Source organism: Oncorhynchus clarkii, chromosome 32 (genome assembly GCF_045791955.1).
Source record: "Oncorhynchus clarkii lewisi isolate Uvic-CL-2024 chromosome 32, UVic_Ocla_1.0, whole genome shotgun sequence".
NCBI lineage: Eukaryota > Metazoa > Chordata > Actinopteri > Salmoniformes > Salmonidae > Oncorhynchus > Oncorhynchus clarkii.
The window spans coordinates 16,565,122-16,578,416 of record NC_092178.1 but is presented as its reverse complement, the minus strand read 5'-3'; the positions used below and the strand labels follow the sequence as shown (position 1 = coordinate 16,578,416).

Sequence of the window (13,295 nt, the reverse complement as noted above, 5' to 3'; positions counted from 1 at the left end):
GTCTGGGAAACTACTTCCGGTTTGGTGCTTGTTGTAATTCGCAAACATGGCAGGATTTACCAACAGCTCGTGTTGGAGCACTCCAGAGGTTTATAAACATCATGAGCAGCAAAAGATTTGCCCCTCACGACCGAAGTATAGAGAAGGGAGGAGACCTAAAGCAGTCAAGGTAGGAATATCGTTTCCTACCTTAACTGCAGCGAAATGCTGGATATAGCGTGGATACAGGATACAGCATTTCGCTGTATCCATGCTCAATACTTGGCCAAGTGAGCTAGATAGCTAGACATCGAATGTATTTGGTTGATTGATAGATACAATAAATTGTATTTCTAACCCGTGCTATATTGCCCCTGTAGGTGTACACCATCAACTTGGAGTCTCGTTACCTGATGTTGCAAGGAGTCCCAGCCATCGGGGTGATGACAGAACTGATCGAGCTCTCTGCGCTGTACGGGGCTGTGGAGGAGTACAGGGTGCTGGATGAGTACCCTGCAGAGCAATTCACAGAGGTCTACCTCATCAAGTTCCAGAAACTCACCAGTGCAAGGTTAGGACAGGTTTTATAGGTTAGGATGAGATAGACAGGGATGGGTGTTTTCCCTGACCATGTAAGCAAGCTGGTCAGGAAAAACTTCAGGCCCTAGTTTTATCTACCCTAGTTGTACACCAGCTGGTAGATCACGTCTCAGCCAGTTATGCTTTAAAGTAATTGTGTTTCAGGGCGGCCAAACGGCACATGGATGAGAAGAGTTTCTTTGGAGGTTTACTACATGTGTGCTATGCCCCAGAGTATGAGACGGTGGAGGACACCAGACTAAAGCTGCAAGACAGGAGACGATATGTGAACAGGACGACTCAAAATAAAAGTACAGATGTTGTGCTAGTATAATATTATCAGAACTATCTCTGGTATGTCATTCCCAATGTAAAAAGGATTATTATGATGTAGTTAGTTGACATATGATTCTTCTTTTTCGGTTGAGAAGCAAAGGAACAGGACCACGGGGATGAAGAGTGCAAAAAGCCCATGTCTTCAGATACAGTTGCTACCACAGCCAGGACTTCCTCAGGTGATGATCAGAGATCCAGTGATGCTAGCAATAAGGGAGAGACTTCGAGTACCAACCAAGGCCATTATTTAGGATTTCCCTTATTGCCTTTACCCCCACAGGAGTTTCTTCCTTACAGACATGCCCCATCTTATGATCGGTTGTATAGTTATCAGGTAAACCAATGCAGGACTATTCCAACAGAGGACAAAATGGGGTCATTGCATAATGCCATAAATACTAAACAGCAGCTGGAACCCAACATAAGCAGTGTTCCCTCCTCTTCTGGGGGAGACAGAGGAATAGTGAAAAGACTGAGTAAGAATCCACCCCTTGCAGCACCCCCAAGATTCGTACCGAGGACCACCCATTTGGAGAACAGAAAACGGAAAATAGTAGAAACTAATAAAGACTCACTTTTTGGCTTTGTGGACAAAAATGAAATCCTCATTGGACCAAAACTACCAGACCGGCCTAAGATGGATATGGCGGACGAGTCATTGAACATAACAGCCAACATGATCAGAAATACATTGAAAAAGGTATGTTCGTGGTCATTTGCTTCTTAAAATTGTTCACTCACAATTTCATACAATTGAAGAGTGATACTACAGTAAATTAATTTCTTTCCTTGTTCTCAGGTTGCATCAGTTCCTGAAGTCAAGCCAACAGAGAAGAAGACAAAGTCAGCAAAGCCTCGGAGGAGAATCTAACAGACCTGTCCTGAAAGACTGCTTCTCACAGGGAATGAGGTGGACATTAGCAAGTTCCTACATTTACACCATTCAAATATATTTTCTCAACATGTTTTATTTCTACATTTCCCATCAGTGTATAAGAAGATTTTTGTTTATAAAAAAATAAAAAATGGTGTTATGAAAATGAATAACTTAGTGATGTCCTTAACGCTCAAGTGGATCCTGGAATGCATGCTGCTCAAATGCCAATATGCTCTGTAACACAAAAGGAAAGAACATGTCAGACAATGGCAAAATATTGTCCAATCCAGACAGACAAGTCATTACACTGTTTTTACAGTCTTAACTTCAAGGGTCACCTTGGCATCGTGAAGTCAGGTTCCAAAAGCCTCAAGCAATAGATTTTCATCTCTCACTGCCTTTTCAAAGTCTGCATAGGACAGTCTGCTGTCATGATCCTGAGGAAGGAAACAGCTCATTGATATTTTATGTTCAGACAGTATATTTAATCTGAAACATGAATTGGTCAATTGTGGCCAAGTTAAACAGTGATTGTAAACACAGGGTACTATGAAGTTAGCTTGGCAGGTTAAACAATAGGTAGCACAGCATTCAGCCTGGTTTAACCTGATGAAAATGAAGATAAACATTTTGCCATTACCATCTTCTTGAGCGTGATCACCACCAGGTCTTTGATGCCCTCGTCTGGGTCCTCCTCTGTGGGCTGTCTGATCAGGCTGTTCTTCAGCATGTGGAACGTCTCTTCCCGGGAAATGTACCCAAGTCATACACATAAAAGCTGTGAACCTAATGGGACTGTATACATGGGTAGAAATATCGTAGATACCAGTCGAAAAGCCTACATGATACACTTTATAGCTTTCTTAAACTTTATTTTTTCATCCTATGTCCCATGGAGAAAGACTGATAGTCCCTCGGTCCACTCTTTCACACTGACGTAGCTGTCGTTGTCCTTGTCAAATGCACAAAAGACTGGAATATAATACCATTTTTTTTGTGATACCTTACCACATCAGTATCATACTTTATTTGGTGCTTACATTCTGTTTCATGTGACAAAAGTGACACACACCTACCTCTATCCATGATCATATCATCAGTCATTCCAAAGGTGTTGTGGGGAATATTCTTGAATTTCCCACTGTCCAGGCCATTCCCTATCCTCCTGTCACTCTGATCCCCCAGGAGTCCATTGAATAGTCAGATCAGAAACTCCGTTTCTGTTTAGTGTTAGTACTGCTACCATATGCATCATTTCAATTTACGTAGACTGATATATGCTTTTATTAATTTGCATAAACACAGGACATACTTGACATGATCTCAACAAAGCAAGATTATAGCGCCCCCATCTGTCACCTAAACAGTGGTGCCAACACGTTCAATGGAAGGTGAGTTTTGGTTGGAGGAGCTAGACAACAATAGATAGCTATTAACTTTTCTTTTGTTTGCACGTTTTGTTATTAAATATATAGCTACTGTAGCTAGATAAATGCAGAGAAGAATAAACTAGGTAGTTGGCTACTAAGAAGTTCTGCGAGCCGTTACTGTAACGTAGCTATCTCAGGACGCAACATAGACTACACTCTCTGCCAACTGACATTAGCTATCAAAACTCATACTTACAGTGTTTGACGTGTTTAGAAAGAGTTTCAGCGAGATTCTGAATCAATTTTCTATTCATAGCAGACATTTCAGACATCGTAGATAGGAGGCAGGATTGTTGGCTCGTAGCTAGCCGTGGATACATAAACACTAACGTTAGCTACTGTTTTTCCAGAACTGGTTTGACGAAAACATTATTTGGGTTAAACAATTATTGAATAATGATGGACAACTATATGATTATCCAGAATGTATTAGAACACACAATGTTACATTCACTCCAGAGGAGTATCAAATTGTTGTTAGAGCTGTCCCTAAAGGTGCTATTCTTCTTTTAGGAGAATGTAACAGTACTCCAAGTGCAACTGTTGAGGATTTTGTAGCCTCAATACAACTAGAAGGAATTGACATTTTAAACTATAAATGTAATAACATGTATATAAGGACACTATGTCAATATGTTACTATTCCCTCTGCTAAAATGTACTGGAATGTAGCCCTAGGACAAGTGAACTGGAACAAAGGTTCGTTGTTATCTGGTAAATATTGTATATCTAATAAGGTGAAAGAAGTTTCATACAAACTCATTCATAGAATCTACCCTGTAAAGACCTTTATTATACACAGATTTAAAATAGCTATTGATAACAAATGTGTATTTTGTGATTGTGACCCAGAGACTCTTGACCATTTATTTTGGGACTGCTCTTATGTCAGAAGATTTTGGTATGAGTTAGAAGATTATATTTGAAAAGAAACAACTATTAATGTTAATTTGAAAGACTCTGATATTATGTTTTATTTTGAACCAAATGTGGACCCTGATTTAACTTTCATTGTCAATTTGTTTATCTTTCATGGAAGATTCTTTGTCCATAAAATGAAGTGGGCAGAGAACAAACCCCTTTTCACATTATTTAAGATAGAATTGAAATATTATTTTGAAATGATCAGTAAATGTAAAAACAAAAAAGCAATACGCACCATAAAAGTATAAAAGACCCTGGATTTATAAGCGCGGAAATCGACTCTGCCGCACTAGCATGCTTTTGCGACACAGTCAATAGCGCGCCGGATCTCGGGCTAGAAGGTCGACGGTTCGAGGTCTGCTCGCTGCTGTTTCATTACATTATTAAACAAATTGAAAAGGAACCTTGTTAGGTTTATGTACTCTTGTTTGTATATTTCTGTTTTTTTTGTTTTGTATTTGTTGTGTTCATAATAACCTTTTTAAAAACTAACGTTAGCTACTTGATGTTGTTACCATAGTAACTCCAATCCACGTGCACAGAGCTGCACGTATAATACAGGTAATGACTCAGAAAGTGAGGAGCATGAATGATACATTCACTCTGGCTATCTTCTCCGATTTCAGAGCACTCTTGTCTGAGTGTGCCAGAGCCCAGAATAACTGATGACTTTACGAACGCTCAACACCCGTTGAATAAGGCCGGTGTCAACAAACATTGGCGTAATGAAAGTGATGCCAGCAGTACAGTTACAGTCACCAACGCTCTGGATAACATGAAAACAGCCTAACCAGCTCTGACAGGCTGAGTAAAATGGTCACACTGAGGTGTTCTCTCATTTGTGTCAGGAAGTACTTTAGCTAGCCAACGTTAGCCAGTTAGCTTGGGTGCTTGACTGCAGTTGTGAGGTCAGAATGATGGGATCAACCCTACTCCTTGGCCAAAGCGTCTAGTGTGCGCTCTGAATGTAGTAACTGACAATCTGACATCGCTCTGAATTTATGATCGCCCAGAGCGCACTCTGAGCACACCCATGCGCTCCAGAATTAATTTACGAATACACCCATACTGTACATAAATATTTGACTGATAAAATGTAGCCAGTGGAGATTGATAGCATATAAGGAATGATACACTAAATACTCAACAAGGAAACATTTTAATGATTGGGTGACATGATTTAACATTATTGTATTCATCAGTGCAAGGTTCAATTCAAATGCATTCACAAAAAGGGTACAATCCAATGTCAGTACAGTGACAAGATCATAAATTATTTGAAATAGTGTCAGTCCTGATTAGCATCATCCTTCAGACCTGAAGGAATCTGAGAGTACCATTTCCTGCACTTGTATGAGTTTGGGTCACAGGTGTATCCATATTCACAGCAATGCAGGCCATCCGCACAACACTTCGCCTAAAAATGTAAAATAGGTCTCAGAACATGATAGTAATATAAAATCGGCATAATATTGCACATGATCTTAATGTGATAACTCTACCTACATGTACATATTACCTCAATTACCTCAACTAACCGGTGCCCCCTGTACAGTTGAAGTCGGAAGTTTACATACACCTTAGCTAAATACATTTAAACTCAGTTTTTCACAATTCCTGACATTTAATCATAGTACAAATTCCCTGTCTTATGTCAGTTAGGATCACCACTTTATTTTAAGAATGTGAAATGTCAGAATAATAGTAGTGAGAATGACTTATTTCAGCTTTTATTTCTTTCATCACATTCCCAGTGGGTCAGAAGTTTACATACACTCAATTGGTATTTGGTAGAATTACCTTTAAATTGTTTAACTTGGGTTAAACACTTTTGGTAGCCTTCCACAAGCTTCCCACAATAAGTTGAGTGAACTTTGGCCCATTCCTCCTGACAGAGCTGAGTCAGGTTTGTAGGCCTCCTTGCTCACACACGCTTTTTCAGTTCTGCCTACAAATGTTCTATAGGATTGAGGTCAGGGCTTTGTGATGGCCACTCCAATACCTTGACTTTGTTGTCCTTAAGCCATTTTGCCACAACTTTGGAAATATGCTTGGGGTCATTGTCCATTTGGAGGACCCATTTGCGACCAAGCTTTAACTTCCTGACTGATATCTTGAGATGTTGCTTCAATACATTGTCATGACGTTGTCCTCTTTGGGTATAGCAAGCCCCATCCCCCTCTCCCTGCCTCCCCCTTTCCTCCTCCAACTAGGTTGCTGTGGTCAGAGAGACGTCGTAAATTCCTGAGGATCTCCTCATGGACACACAGTATAGAGAGTACATTTTCATAGAGAACAAAGCAATTCCTTCCACCTCACAGAACTTGAGGTAGCAACAAATTTCATGTTCCGGAGAAAGTATAAAAGATCGGTGAAGAATCCAGCTACGAACTGGTCCGTTTGTCACAACTTGGGGAAGCTCATGGGAGACTGTGTGGCCACATTACCATAACGCTGTTTATATAATAGCCTCAGATATGAGGTTTACATCTAATTGTTGTATAAGATGAATGAGTGAGTATGATACTGTTTGTAAAAAATGATTTTGGACGTGTTTAATGAAGGAAAACTGAAAAAGGGGATTGGAGTTAACTAAATCAGAGGACCGCCCCTGAGCCCAGTTGGGCGTCCTGGGACAGCCCTTTTCTGCCTTCCGAATAAAACCCGCACTCGGGTTTTCGATCAACAGACCGAGCTTACCTCAATTACGAGATGGCTAAAGGTTGCAGACCATGTTTTTCTCCATTAGGAGAGTACAAAGGTTGTAGACCATTGCTGAATCTTTTAACCATACCACGTGGTTAAACTCTTAGACTATCGATACCGACAGAATAAGAACAAGTCTTTGATATTAATTACTAGTCTGCAGCTAGGAATTTGGTATCATTGAACGCAAAGAATGACAACCGCCGAAACATCCATTCTATAACGAAACGAATGAATGTCACTCTCAACTACCCACTATAAGCACGACAGAGAGAGAGACGGACAACTCTACAAAATAAATTCACTTTTCACCAGCGATCAAGACGACACACTGAGCGTAAATATATATATTGATTGCAATTTTTCCCAAATGAGTGAGCGTTCATGTGCAAAGGATTAGCATTTCAATTGTTATAATTATCACTTTGTAGTGACTTCTTAGTCGACCCACACTTCCCCTTTTGTCTAACAGGCCGCCATGCCGGTTTAGTCCACTAGGGCACATTCTCCTATCATTTCTTGTAACCACATTTACCTTGTTTGTTTGTTTATGCATTTCTGTGAATTACTTAGTTAGTAATAAATAAATGATTTAAGACAATTGATGTATGGATGACTCATAGTGAAGACTGGGTTCGTGCAGATAACCAACAATTTACGACGTTTGGAATGAGAGTAACGTGAGGTAAAGTAAATAATTCATTAATCAGAAGACTATGGATCAGATATGAAAATATCTGAAAGGTTATATTAGGAAATTATAACCTTGTAATCTGAATATTTTTTCCTTGGTGCCCCGACTTCCTAGTTAATTAGTTACATGATTAATCAGTCTAATCGCGTAATACTAATTACAGAGAATCTTTGATAACAAATTAAGTCTTCAGTTAATGATAGTAAAGACACGACAACATCCACTTAATTTTCCAGCCTCATGATGCCATCTATTTTGTGAAGTGCACCAGTCCCTCCTGCAGCAAAGCACCCACACAACATGACACTGCCACCCCCGTGCTTCACGGTTGGGATGGTGTTCTTCAGCGTGCAAGCCTCCCCCTTTTTCCTCCAAACACAATGATGGTCATTATGGCCAAACAGTTCTATTTTTGTTTCACCAGACCAGAGGACGCTTCAAGTACGATCTTTGTCCCCATGTGCAGTTGCAAACCGTAGTCTGGCTTTTTTATGGTGGTTTTGGAGCAGTGGCTTCTTCCTTGTTGCTTGCGTACTATTGTTTGTACAGATGACCGTAGTACCTTCAGGCGTTTGGAAATTGCTCCCAAGGATGGACCAGACTTGTGGAGGTCTACAATTTTCTTTCTGAGGTCTTGGCTGATTTCTTTAGATTTTCCCATGATGTCAAGCAAAGATGCACTGAATTTGAAGGTAGGCCTTGAAATACATCCACAAGTACACCTCCAATTGACTCAAATTATGTCAATTAGCCTATCAGAAGCTTCTAAAGCCATGACATAATTTTCTGGAATTTTCCAAGCTGTTTAAAGGCACAGTAAACTTAGTGTACATAAACTTCTGACTAGAGGTCGACCGATTAATCGGAATGGCCGATTAATTAGGGCCGATTTCAAGTTTTCATAACAGTCGGAAATCTGTATTTTTGTTGGTCTATTTGCCTATTTTTTTTACACCTTTATTTAATCTTTATTTAACTAGGCAAGTCAGTTAAGAACACATTCTTATTTTCAATGACGGCCTAGGAATGGTGGGTTAACTGCCTCGTTCAGGGGCAGAAAGACAGATTTTCACCTTGTCAGCTCGGGTGAGCCAATCTTGCAAGATTACAGTTAACTAGTCCAACGCAATAATGACCTGCCTCTCTCTCGTTGCGCTCCACAAGCCTGTTACGCAAATGCAGTAAGCCAAGGTAAGTTGCTAGCTAGCATTAAACTTATCTTATAAAAAACAATCAATCATAATCACTAGTTAACTACACATGGTTGATGATATTACTAGATATTATCTAGCACGTCCTGTGTTGCATATAATCTGACTGAGCATACAAGCATACAAGTATCTAAGTATCTGAGCGGTGGTAGGCAGAAGCAGGAGCGTAAACATTCATTCAAACAGCACTTTCGTGCAGCTCTTCGTTGTGAGTCAAGCATTGCACTGTTTCTGACTTCAAGCCTATCAACTCCTGAGATGAGGCTGGTGTAACCGAAGGGAAATGGCTGGCTAGTTAGCGCGCGCTAATAGCGTTTCAAACTTCACTCGCTCTGAGCCTTGGGGTGGTTGTTTCCCTTGCTCTGCATGGGTAACGCTGCTTTGATGTGGTGGCTGTTGTCGTTGTGTTGCTGGTTCGAGCCCAGGGAGGAGAGGGACGGAAGCTATACTGTTACACTGGCAATACTAAAGTGTCTACAAGAACATCCAATAGTCAAAGGTTAATGAAATACAAATGGTATAGAGGGAAATAGTCCTATAATAACTACAACCTAAAACTTCTTACCTGGGAATATAGAAGACTCATGTTAAAAGGAACCACCAGCTTTCATATGTTCTCATGTTCTGAGCAAGGAGCTGAAACGTTAGCTTTCTTACATAGCACATATTGCACTTTTACGTTCTTCTCCAACACTTTGTTTTTGCATTATTTAAACCAAATTGAACGTTTCATTATCTACTTGAGGCTACATAGATTTTATTGATGTATTATATTAAGTTAAAATAAGTTTTAATTCAGTATTGTTGTAATTGTCATTATTACAAATACATAAAAAAAAAAAATAAATGTAATCGGCCGATTAATCGGTATCGGCTTTTTTGGTCCTCCAATAATCGGTATGGTATAGGCATTGAAAAATCATAATCGGTCGACCTCTACTTCTGACCCACTGGAATTGTGATACAGTGAATTATAAGTGAAATAATCTGTCTGTAAACAATTGTTGGAAAAATGTCTTGTGTCATGCGCAAAATAGATGTCCTAGCCGACTTGCCAAAACTATAGTTTGTTAACAAGAAATTGGTTGAAAAACGAGTTATAATGACTCCAACCTAAGTGTATGTAAACTTCTGACTTCAACTGCATATAGCCTCGCTATTGTTATTTTACTGCTGCTCTTGAATTATTTGTTACTTTTATTTCTTACTTTTTTTTAGGTATATTTCTTAACTGCATTGTTGGTTAAGGGCTTGTAAAGTAAGCATTTCACTGTGAGGTTGTTGTGAGGTTGTTGTATTCAGCGCATGTGACAAATAACATTTGATTTGATTAAAACATTTCACACTGCTCTGCACGTGCACTACAGATAAAATGTTAATTACATTATTAAACATGCTCTACCTACATAACATTGATATACTACTTTATCAAATGATAGCTCAGTGGTATTTAATGTCAGTTGTATTAAATCCCCTCTAGAGTACACCCAACACTTTCAGTATATTTACCAGTGGGAATGGGCAACATCCCCATTTGCCATTAGGTCCCTTGCAGCAGCTGGTTGCAGAAGGACAATAGAATTTAGTGTCACAGTGAGAGACTCCAGCCTGTGGTGTGCTGTCAGCGGCCTGAACTAGAGCTGTCCATGAGACCTGCTAAAAGACGAGGGAAAGAAGACAACCACACCGTCAATGTTCTACTCAGGGGTTCAACATGTAAAAAGAACACGCACATCTGAGTATCTGGTTGCGTGGGAATAATGTGATTACATTACTAACTACTCTCAGAGGTTAAAATGTAATAGCATACCAGTGTGCAGGAAATCATTCTCTATTCATTATTATTTTTAATGCCCATAAGGTGGGAATCAAAAGTGATTTTCTCTTAGACTGACTTGAATGGCACAGGAACAAACATAGAAAGAGAACAATGTCCACTGCCTACACAAACATTGGTTGCCTGTGAGTGTGACGCATAGGTACCTACCTGATCATGGACCTTGTTTTCCGGTTTGGAGACCTTGATGGCTTCGATCATTGAAGGGGCCTGCCTCGGAGCAAAAGGGTACCTCAGGTTGCCGTACCTCACACACTTTGTGTATGTGGGGTCACAGTCATAGCCATAGGGACAGCAGTGGTACCCATCTAGACAGCACCTACCCTGTGGAATAACAGAAGTACACAAGTTGATACAGTGAGCTACAAAAGTATTGGGACAGTGACACGTTTGTTGTTGTTGTTTTGGCTCTGGGGGTATGATATTTGTGCGTCTAACTTTCTAACTCATCACTATTCACAATTGATTCAGGACTATCCATAATCATGGTAGCATCCACATTAATGTAGAAATGTTTAGAAATATATTATAATCTTATTTACAATAAAAGTGACTCCAAAATTACACAATAGATCATCTGAAACAACAAGTTTGTAGTCACACGCTTGATGTAATCATTGTGTGCTAGGTTTATGGGACCAAATACTACACTTTAGACTGCTTCAATACACATATAAGTGAAATTCTACCAAATATTTTTGGTCCCCTGAAATGGGTGGACTATGTACAAAAATGGCTGTAATTCCTAAACTGTTGAACCAATATAGATGAATATAACCTCAAATTAAAGCTGACAGTCTGCACCTTAACCTCTTAGTCATTGTATAATTTAAAATCCAAAGTGCTGGAGTACAGAGCCAAAACAACAACAACAAATATCACTGTCCCAATCATTTTATAGCTCACTGAATATTGACAATAACCATTTTGGAATTAAGTACAACGGATATTGATTCAGTATATTGTTTCATGCATACCAATTTTGCATACCACAGCTCTCAAATTCTTGTTTTGAATATTTCTGAGAAAATATCCAGTTTAGAAAAATATGAATAACTTATTGTGTAGTATGTTTAGTTTTTTAGCTGTAATAAAAACCTAATACAATAACAACAAAAGTGTCACTAATTCCTGATACTGCCAGCTACTCTATAACACTATTACAAATGAACAAGAGCCCTTCAAGCCAACATACTACAAGCAGAGAAACACTAGTCAACTCACAGGAGAGTATGGACAGCAGAACCACAGGCCTGTGGGGTGGTGGCAGCAGGTGGTGCCATCGGGACAAGCATAATAGTTGTCACATTGCACCTTGCCGACCATGGAGCTCTCCACTGCATTGCTCTGGACAGGGCTGCTGTCAGATTCGAGCGGAGCAGAGACAGGAGAGCTTGGTTCCTCTGCAGCCACCTTGTTCAGCATGGGCACACTGCTCCATGGATGGTCGCCTTTCTCACACTTCTGGGTAATGGCATTGCAGTTGAAGCCTGACGGGCAACAGTGGGCCATGTCAGAGCAACACACCGCCTGGAAAACATAATGAAAAAAAGGTGATATGCAGTCAAAATACTTTTATGGGGTCTTTGCTCATACAGCTTTCTAAACCCAAGGTCTTTCAAATGAAATATTGGTTTTGTAATCCAAAAGAAAAGGAAACAACAGTACCAGTATGCTGGTTTCTTTTTCCAGTATTTACAACCTTAGTGCTGCTGAGAATCCCATTTACTAGTGTTATCAAATTCCCTAGCCTGGTTCCAGATGTTTGTGCTGCCAATTGCTATGGCTGTTGACATGACAAACAGATCTGGGACCAGGCTACAAATTGCCCTAAGGTGAACCCTGGTTACTCACATTGGGAACTGGACAGCAGGCATATCCTCCTTTAGTCAAACAGCAAGTTGTTTGATCAGAGCAGACCTTCCCACCAGGGCACGTGATGTAGCAAGAGGCAGACCCTGTCAGCACTAACACCAATGCAGCTATGCTCCACATCTAAAGGATAGGGATTTAACAAGTGGTTACAATTTAGAGGAATTTTGTAGTAGGTTGAGTATGATGTTTATTTTTTGAAGTTTACTGGATCATTATACCTTGTGGAATTTCCAACTCTTTTGTCTTTATCTTAGGGTACGTTTGTAAATTCCCTCTGGAGTGCCAGTTCTGTCAGATTATTTGTTTGTAACGCACCCTTAGATGAGCAAAAGTAAGATGAAAAACATGAGGGTGGTTTGAGAGTGCCAGAGCGAAATGCTCTGAATTTATGATAGCCCAGAGCTCACTTTGAACGCACTCTGGCACTCCAGAATCCAGAGTGAATTTACGAACACGCTGCCACAGCACTAACATAGTGTCTCAGTTTACTTTCAATTTCAAATGCATCTAAATTTAGATTACTTCTGAATTACTTGACTAAGATTCAAATAATTGAATACATTTGTTGTTTACTAATTCTTATATTTGTGATTTCTAATTGCATAGTTTAAAATGAAATGATTTTCTCTTTTTTAAATCTCACTTACCTTAGCCTTGATATTGAGCTCAGTTTAGTGATCCAAACACTTCCTGTGAGATTACACAATGGGGTGACTGCATGAATCCTTGACCAATTCATACACTAGATTTGATCCTCCCACTTTTTTATAACAAATAAGTAACTTTATCTCATTTCCCCATGTATGCCAACAATGCACTAAACAGAAGCTTAGGTCAGTGACGAATA

The 13,295-nt window shown here is 39.7% G+C and overlaps 2 protein-coding genes and 1 pseudogene across 3 annotated transcripts; 1 reads left to right on the top strand and 2 right to left on the bottom strand.

Moving 5' to 3' along the window:
• The first annotated feature begins 18 nt into the window (after positions 1 to 18).
• Positions 19 to 1,934, top strand: LOC139391696 (RNA-binding protein 48-like). Its single transcript, XM_071139163.1, has 5 exons — positions 19 to 169; positions 360 to 550; positions 724 to 869; positions 990 to 1,594; positions 1,694 to 1,934. The coding sequence occupies exons 1-5, from the start codon at positions 47 to 49 to the stop codon at positions 1,763 to 1,765; spliced, it is 1,137 nt and encodes a 378-aa protein (XP_070995264.1). The 5' UTR covers positions 19 to 46; the 3' UTR covers positions 1,766 to 1,934.
• An 11-nt stretch (positions 1,935 to 1,945) lies between these two features.
• Positions 1,946 to 4,405, bottom strand: LOC139391695 (calaxin-like; annotated as a pseudogene).
• Positions 4,406 to 5,265: 860 nt separating this feature from the next.
• On the bottom strand, positions 5,266 to 13,195 carry LOC139392426 (progranulin-like). Of its 2 annotated transcripts, XM_071140405.1 has the most exons (7): positions 13,096 to 13,155; positions 12,667 to 12,764; positions 12,428 to 12,568; positions 11,798 to 12,103; positions 10,724 to 10,897; positions 10,246 to 10,392; positions 5,266 to 5,542 (listed from the first exon to the last, which is right to left on the bottom strand). In XM_071140405.1, exons 3-7 carry the CDS (start codon positions 12,566 to 12,568, stop codon positions 5,414 to 5,416), a joined length of 897 nt encoding a protein of 298 aa, XP_070996506.1. In that variant the 5' UTR covers positions 12,667 to 12,764; positions 13,096 to 13,155; the 3' UTR covers positions 5,266 to 5,413. The 2 variants fall into 2 exon arrangements, with proteins under 2 accessions (XP_070996506.1, XP_070996504.1); XM_071140403.1 differs by lacking the exon at positions 12,667 to 12,764 and having other exon boundaries at positions 13,096 to 13,195.
• Between the last annotated feature and the right edge of the window lie 100 nt (positions 13,196 to 13,295).